The sequence below is a fragment of the Populus euphratica genome, unplaced genomic scaffold (assembly GCF_000495115.2).
Source record: "Populus euphratica unplaced genomic scaffold, PopEup_1.0 scaffold1055.1, whole genome shotgun sequence".
NCBI lineage: Eukaryota > Viridiplantae > Streptophyta > Magnoliopsida > Malpighiales > Salicaceae > Populus > Populus euphratica.
In genome coordinates this window covers 65,795-75,125 of record NW_011500924.1, presented here as the reverse complement: position 1 = coordinate 75,125, position 9,331 = coordinate 65,795, and the positions used below count along the sequence as shown (strand labels likewise).

The window sequence follows — 9,331 nt, the reverse complement described above, 5'->3', positions numbered from 1 at the left end:
GACCTAAATCTGAGATCTATAGCTCCAGATATGACCCAATTACCGAACAGCATTCCGGTTTGGATTGCACCGACATCTCTTTTCTAATTTTGGTCATCTTTTTGCCCTTGCAATTTAAGTTCTTAAAGTCATCAATCAAACCTTTTATTTATGTGATAGGCCTGCATTTAAAATGAACATTTACCACAAATTAAAGGTATCTTATATTATTAGATATATTATTATAAGACATGCTTTAGTTAAGGAGTTATTGATACTTCAAGTGCAAAATGATGATATAAAACCATGATAAAAATGCACTTTTAAGTACTAAACACCCCTTTTATAATATATATTTTTCAAAAACAAACTGAGAAAAAAAGAGAGGATTGAAGTGATGATAAAAAAAAAGACCAAAATCAATAAGAGTTTATATCTTTTTCCACAAGTATAGGATAAAGAAGAAAGCAAATCAAGAGATTCAGAGATAAAAATAAAAGGAAGATAAGTGATAAGAAGAGTTGGGAGGATAAACAAGGAATGACTTATAAATAAGCCACATTAGGTATGTATAGAAAAGAATGATGGCATAAAAAATATAAGGAGAGAAACCATAGAAAAAAAAAGAAGAGAAAACTAAAGAGACATAAAAATATTTAGATAAGAGTAGCCTATGAAAACTAAAACACAAAAAAAAAAATTTGAAAGAACACACAAAGAAAACATAGAGAAAACAAAGAAACTAGATAAAAAACATTTTTGCTATAAAAAAAAAAGAAGAAGAAAGAAAAACTCTCTCCTAAGAAGCCATCATCGTTGCCCCTTTCATCACTCATCAAAATCAGAAGAACAAAAAAAGGTAGCAGCAACAAATCCACAAGAATTATAACCAACATTAGTCACTATACTCCTTTTTATTAGAGAAACACAATAAAAACCAACCTCTAGTGATGGTGAACCAATAAAGAGAAAAGAAATTAGTTGAAGCTCCATAAGGCTTTACCTCATGTTTTAAGCGACGTAGATCCCCACCCCCGACTTAGAGAGGTAGATAAAGTGTCGATGCACTCTATCTTACTATTAACACACACTTTAAGTTATCGGAGTGTGTAAATCTATCACCTATAGTTTGCTTAACTTCTAGCTTATGCATGACATACGTCACTACTATCTTTGTCTGCCTTGCTCCTAGTGCATGCTCGCCTTTTGCCACCACTGTTTCTAGTTTTCTTTTTGGGTTTTATGAGGGTAAAAATATTATTTATTCTCTCATTTTATTATTTAAATATTTATTTAAATGATTTTCATATTTAAGGTTTTATTTATTTATTTTATGTGTGGAAGTTTGATCTATATATATAGATGCATTTCTTTTTATTTAGGAAGAAGTTTACAATAAAAAGGCTTTTAATGAATTTTTAAAAAAAAAAAATGGTAGGAATGTTTATGTGTATAGGTTAGTTTAGATTTTTTTTCAATGAAACAACACATTGATAATGATCATTAAACAAGTCTTGTTAATTAAATGTTAAAACTATTATTTATCTATTTTAAAAATAAAAATAATTTTTTTTATTTGCTTGTGTGATATATGTTAAACCAAACCCTTAAATAAGTCTTATTCTTTAGACATATAGGTGTTAGTGGAGGTCTTTGGACCCATTTTGAACATAACAAAGAAGATGGAGCTTGAAGAACAATTCATTTTTCGCCATCTTCTCGGGTCCAGCATCCATATTATAAAAGTAAGGATTAGGCTTTCTTATTAGACATAGATTCAAAATCATTATCTTACAATTAATGTTGGTTTAGGCTAAGTCTTTTGACACGATCAAAAGATTGATGCCTTCTCCCAAGTGTAGAAGTATCGAAGTAATAAATAATTCGGCAAGACTAGAATCGAACCACAAAGAGGTTAAATATATAAATTATAAATAATGATAATGATGATGATGATGATGAGGAGGAGGAGGAGGAGTTAAAGAGGACTTTGAGATGTAAGATTTATGTGAAGATTAAATAATTAGTACTTAAAAGTGCATTTTTATCAAGGTTTTATATTATCATTTTGCACTTGAAGTATCAATAACTCCTTAACTAAAATATTTTTTATAACAACATATCTAATAATATAAGATACCTTTAATTTATGGTAAATGTTCATTTTAAATGCAAGCATATCATATAAAATGAAAGGATTGATTGATGAATTTAATAATTAAAATTGAAAGGACAAAGAGATGGTCAAACTTAGAAAAGAGATGTTGGTGCAGTCCAAACCAGAACACTGTTTAGTAATTAGGTCATATCTGGAGCTGTAGATCTCGGATTTAGATCTACTTTATATGGATGAAAATGTAAGACATAGGCCTACAACTTTCATATAAGCTCAAGATTTAAAAAGGTCATTTTCAAGTCCAAATTGTAACAATAATAAAGAAGTCTGAATCTATCCTCTAGCCTGCGCACTGTTCAGTGTTTGGCCCATTAAACAATGATAAAAACAGTTGTCCAAGTTAGATGATGCACTAATAGTATTTCAAATAAGAATAACATAAACTCTTTTTATTACTCAACTAGAAACCACACACAAAAGAGGTTCTATCAGATAATTTATCCTTAATAGTTCATTATAAATTTTTAACATGATTATATTAATTATCTTATTTAAGTACTAAACTTTTGAATATTGTCAAGAATTCATGATGCTAACTTATACAACAAATCAAGTTCCTTCCTTCCATAACACAGGTGTAGGTTATATCATACGGTTGGCTATGAAAGTGTTAAACATTTATTATACCAAGTATTATACAACACAAATCTAGATTAACCATTTAACAAGCAAGGTATTAAGAATTAGTAAGACAAAAATATAAGACATGTTAATAACAAACTTTCTTGGATATAAACATTGAAGTCTATATTGAGCTTTCTTGGATATAAACATTGAAGTCTATATTGAGTTTATATTATATCTATTTTAACACTATTAAAGAAACTTTTTCACCTTGACATAATAAACTTAGTTAAACATTATAAAGAAGAGAAATATAAATAAACTAGATAAGAACATAGTTGTGATGAAAAGCATAAATAATAGATCAATGAAAGCAAAACTTAAGCATTATAAAAATATAAAGAAAGAGACCAAGAACATGATTTTGATATGAAAACCAAGATGTCTATATGCATAGTAAATGTCTCTTTTTACAGGCTAAAATTTAAAACTATTAATTTGATGACTAATTATTAAGTGGGTGACCATCTCTTGACTTTGTGACAATCCTTATTTTATTTTTTGCCAAAAACATCATTGCTAACATTAGAATTTGAATAAATAATCTTCATGAAAGTTCTGGATTTCCAACAAAAAAAAATCAATGTATTTGGACTTCTAGAACTTGAGATATGGGCTGAATACTGAATAATATCTAGGTTGCTGGGCAAATTCAGACTTCTCTTTTGATTCTAAAATTTAAACTTTTAAATAGTAGAATTAAGTCTTGGACTCTCATGAATGTTTTAGAATTATGTTTTAACTTTCTAGCTATATAAACCAAACTGAAATCCAAGATTTATATCTCCAAATACGATCAAATGACTGAACAATATTCTAGTTTGGACTGAACCAATATTTTTTTTTTAAGCTTAACCTTTTCTTTATCCTTTACTTTCAATAGTTAATCATATCAGTTAATCCTTTGATTTATATAATAGGTCAGTATTTAAAATGAATATTTACCATAAATTAAAGGTATCTTATATTATCAGATTTGTTACTATAAAGCATGCTCTAGTTAAGGAGTTATTGATACTTCAAGTACAAAATGATGATATAAAACCTTGATAAAAATACACTTTTAAGTACTAATCATCTTTACAATAGCACAATATATATATTTTTATTATTAAAAATAAACACAAAACAACTTATCTTAGATAAAATATTTAGAGTAATAGTTATTTTCTTGTTACATAATTAATTTATTATCCAGAAATATCTAAAAATTAGTTAGGAATTTTAATTATTACTAGATGATTATCTCGCACTACGCCGCGAGTCAAGTCAAATTGTTCTAGGATGGAAAAAAATTAAAATATTTCTAAGATTTGTTTCTAGTGAGAAAAAGATTAAATCATATGATGGTTCACCCGAAATAGCTTAAATGATTTTACTAGTCCAAAAAAATACATACAACCCGTAAAAATAATATTTGACTAAATAAAATTTCAAGATGATATATTTTTTTAATATTAAAATAACAACATATTGGACTGACCTGGAACAACTCGGGATAACATGTTGAATTCATGACTCGGCTTATGAGATTATGATAATCCTATAGAAAGAAAATCAAAATAAATTATAAAGCGTAATTTTTAATCAATCCAATATTGAAGGATGAAATTAAAAAAAATCCATTAAAAAAGGATCTGAAAAACTATTCAAGTTAACATGTCAAACTTGCAACTTAGGTTATAAAATCAAGATAACCTTATGAAAAGCAAATTGAAACAAATTATAAATTTCAATCCCTAGCCATCCTAATATTGAAGGATTATATTAAAAAAAATCAATTGAAAAAGAACATAAAATCAACTTGTGTTAATCCACCAAACTCATGACACATAATCTTATAAAAAAAAACAATTTGATTTAACCTTGCTTAACTTGTCAAATCCACAACTTTAGTTTTGAGACTAAGATAACCCATATATAGAGAAATTTAAAATAAGTTATAAAACTTGATTTTCAATTGCCCTCATTGGATCTAATGTGAAACGATAAAAATTATAAAAATCTTAATAAAAAATAACATAAAAAACGAGCCAAGTAAACTTGAGTTAACTGTTAAGCACTGTTTTCGAGTCATAAATTCAGAATAACCTAATGAAAAATAAACTGAAATAAATCATGAAGCTTAATTTCTAATTAAACACAATATTAATTGATGAAATTAAAAAAATCAATTAAAAAAAGAGAAAAAATGAGTTAATTTGGTTAACCCGTTGCGATCTAAGTCAAGAGACGGAAACGATAACCCAATAAAAATCAAGTCCAATATTGAAAGACCCGTGACCCAGGTTATGAGATTGATATAACTTCTTAGAACTGAAAAAAAAAGAGACATGATTTAACCAATATTAAAATGTCAAAAACCATAATCTTGATCATAAGACTAAGATATTCTTATAAAAAGCAAATCAAAATATATTATGAAGCTTAATTCCGAACCGACTCAATATTAAATGAAAAAATAGAAAAAAAATTAAATAAATAAAAGATATAAAAAACAATATTGATTAACTCAGGGTAACCCGTGAAACATTGTTCTCAAGTTATAATACTAGAATAGCCTAATAAAAAGTAAGTAAAATAAATCATGAATTTGAATTTTTAATCGAATTAATATTAAAAAATAAAATTAAAAAAATATAAAAAAAAATATGAGTCAATAAAGTTAATTAATCAAATTAGATTAACTTCTTAAGTCTCGTATTACTGTTATGAAAATATAATAACCAGAAAAAATCTAATATTAAACAATGAATTTAAATAAAAAAATATTAATTAAAATAAAATAAAAAATAAAACAAAATAATATTCTAATAAGATTTGTACAGTGAAAACCAGTTCTCTGTTAGTCCTTTTTATTCTCAGTTGGCTGATATATCTTAACTTGCAACGCAGCGTATGTCAACGATCTGACAAAGACTAAATTAAGACAACTACTCGTGCATAACTGGAGCCATATTGCTGGACTTGTCTTGCAGATTAAAAATAAAAAAAGGAGGAGCAAAAGTGAGAGTAGTTAGTGTGGACAGCCCATCCTGTCTGTGAAAGCAGGTGAGTGCATTCAATAAAAAAGAGAGTACAATGTCCACCGAATGAGCCAATGAGGATGCCAGTCTCGTGACATTGCTAACCCTGGTTGGATCATGATGACCAGTTACGATCGAATTGCTTATAAATAGGAGCCAGAGGCAAGCCCTTGAACATTTAGTTCATCATGGTTCTGGACCTTCTTTTTAAAATGCTATAAATTATCTCAAAAACTACTCTAATAATATATTTTATGTGAAATAAAAAAAAACAGTTAAAGTGACTATTATATTTATATTCGGCTCGGAAGATCCAATGTTTAGTTCCTGTGAAGATCTTACCATGTTTTGAAGAAAAAACAATTGGTCGATCTCTTTAGTCACACGTGGTAAAGGCCTTTAATGTTGACCCTTGAAACATGTTAGCTAGGCTAACCCATACATCTATAACAGCTGGATTCAATTCTTTTTTCTTTTTTTTTTTTCCTTTTTTTTTTAAAAAAAGGAATCTACCATATCAGATCCTTAAAACGTGGGAGGTTCGCTTTGTTTTTTTCTCAGGGCCTTTTTAATTTGACCTAAAGAGCTATCTGTAAATACTAGGACTGCATGATTTTTGTTTATGTGATATTAAAAAAATATTTTTAATTATTCAAATTCTTGACTTTACTCTTTGATTTGGTATTTGATTTTTTGTACCTAAGTAAAATCACAATTCAAAAGACACTTGATTTTGATTTATTTTCGGAATAGCATGCTTTAAACACACATGAAATGTTGAATTCAAACTAAATAATTTAATATGAAACTAAGTCAAGTTTAGGCATTATTATGAAATGTCAAAATTTCTAGAATGCCAATTGCTTGCGAATTCGGACACTACTACCAACAAGTGGCCATCCAATTTAACAACACCCCCTTTCACACACTTCCACGAAATATACATCTTAAATATATTTTTATTTTTTTGAATATTTTCTCTAAAAAAATAAATTAAAATCAGCGTGTTGATTCGCCAGTAAATTGAATAGACGACGATACTTATTGCTGCAAAATTAATAAAACTAAAACGCATATATGTAGCAGCATCAGCATGACAAGGAGTTTTTTAAACAAACTGGCCATAAAATAAATCACAGTTCACACACAAATTAAGGAATAAAAAGCTGCCACCACAAGCTCCCCACCTACTTTTGGGCTATAAAAAAGCTTAAAAAGATCCCAAAGCCCTTAGAATCTATCCTCCTTGTATCCACAAATCACATCTTGCCATCATTTATTATCTCTCTCAAGAAATATCCATCTCTCTGCCTTCCTTAACTTCTCTGTGTATATCAGAGAGAGGTTGATCAGCCAGAAAACATAATTCAGTGGTGGTGCCATACATGGAGATTGGATCTTCTTCACCTCCACAAAATCAGAAGCCTTTAACAAGGCTAAACAACTATGTAGCCGGAACCCGAGTTGGTAAGAGATTCAAACTTGCTGAGCGTAACTCAAGCTTCACAACCGAGTTACGTGCTGGCACCACCACCTTCCTTACCATGGCATACATCTTGGCAGTCAACGCTTCCATCCTCACCGACAGCGGCGGTACATGCAGCGTTTCTGATTGTATCCCACTATGTTCGGACCCTACAGTACCTGTTTCCAACTGCACCGGGTCAACTGGTCTTCGAGTAATCCAACCCGATGAGTCATGCAAATTCAACCCAGTTAACCCGGGATACTCTTCTTGTTTAGAGAAAACACGTAAGGACCTGATAGTAGCCACTGTCGCATCTTCTCTTATTGGCTGTTTAATCATGGGTACATTTGCCAATCTCCCGTTGGCTCTGGCTCCGGGTATGGGCACTAATGCTTATTTTGCTTACACGGTTGTCGGGTTTCACGGGTCGGGTAATGTCTCATATAAGAGTGCATTAGCTGCCGTGTTTATTGAAGGCGTAATTTTTTTAGGCATTTCAGCAATTGGGTTACGTGCGAAATTGGCTAAATTAGTCCCTAAACCAGTTCGGATCAGCTCCTCTGCTGGTATCGGACTTTTTCTGGCCTTCATCGGGTTGCAGAATGGTCAAGGAATCGGGCTCGTTGGGTACAGTTCATCCACTCTTGTAACGCTTGCGGGGTGTCCAAGTTCATCACGTGCGTCGTTAGCTCCTGTCATGACGTTAGCTAACGGAACTGTGAGTTTGATCCCGGGCGGTACCGTTTCCGGCGATATCTTTTGCCTCCGGGACAGGATGGAGAGCCCTACTCTATGGCTTGGCGTGGTGGGATTTGTTATAATCGCTTATTGCCTAGTGAAAAACGTTAAAGGGGCTATGATTTACGGGATTGTTTTTGTAACGGCCATTTCATGGTTCCGTGACACCAAGGTAACGGTGTTTCCTAACACGGAAGCAGGTGATGCCGCACATGAATATTTCAAGAAAGTTGTTGATGTACATGCTATTGAAAGCACAGCTGGGGCGTTGAGTTTTAAGAGCATTGGCAAAGGTTATTTTTGGGAGGCTCTGATCACGTTCTTATACGTGGATATATTGGATACCACTGGCACCTTGTACTCGATGGCTCGGTTCGCTGGGTTTTCAGATCAAAATGGTGATTTCGAGGGCCAGTACTCCGCCTTCATGTCGGACGCCACGTCAATTGTCGTCGGGTCATTGCTGGGCACGTCACCGGTGACGGCATTCATCGAATCGTCAACAGGAATTAGGGAGGGTGGGCGGACGGGTCTGACCGCTCTCACCGTGGCAGGGTATTTCTTCTTGGCCTTTTTCTTCACGCCGTTACTGGCATCCATACCAGCATGGGCAGTGGGCCCACCGTTGATATTAGTGGGAGTTCTGATGATGAAATCAGTGGTCGAGGTAGAGTGGAATGATATGAGGCAAGCCATCCCAGCTTTTATGACGTTGATTTTAATGCCTTTGACCTACTCCATTGCATACGGTTTGATAGGAGGGATCGGGACTTACATGGTTTTGCACTTGTGGGACTGGGGCGATGAGTTCTTGGTAAAGCTTGGCGTTATAAACAAGAGAAATGGTGGTGGCGGTGGGGCCAATGGGGTGCATGACCACCAGGATGGAAGCGTGAAATCGCCTGGAATTCATGTCTAGATAGATGGATAGAAGATGGTGGATAGAATAGAATATGTTGGTTCATTGCTTTTGGCCCCTTTCAGGATCCCGACCTTTTCAATTATTGATACAATTAAATTGTGGAAGCACAAGGGTTGACAAGGAAAGTCGTTGTAAATATTTATTATTATTGTGTGAAACTCATTACAATACTTGTTTCCGTTCCTTTTTTCTTTTTGTTTTTATTTGGCAACAATTTTGCTTGTTTTACCTTGGAATATACCATCTAGTCTGAGATAAATTGTGTTCTTGAAGGGAACGTGTAGAGATGCCCAAGACATGGAAATAGTATTTGACTATTAAGACCGGCTCCGATGCATCTGACACCCATTAACCAAGGGGGAAAATCCCACATGACCTTGTTTTTTTTCCTATTGATT

At 32.2% G+C, this 9,331-nt stretch overlaps 1 protein-coding gene across 1 annotated transcript; it reads left to right on the top strand.

The window, feature by feature from the left end:
- Nucleotides 1-7,010: 7,010 nt before the first annotated feature.
- Nucleotides 7,011-9,114, top strand: LOC105116832 (adenine/guanine permease AZG1-like). Its single transcript, XM_011014318.1, has one exon. It carries the CDS (start codon nucleotides 7,191-7,193, stop codon nucleotides 8,928-8,930), a length of 1,740 nt encoding a protein of 579 aa, XP_011012620.1. The 5' UTR covers nucleotides 7,011-7,190; the 3' UTR covers nucleotides 8,931-9,114.
- Nucleotides 9,115-9,331: the final 217 nt, after the last annotated feature.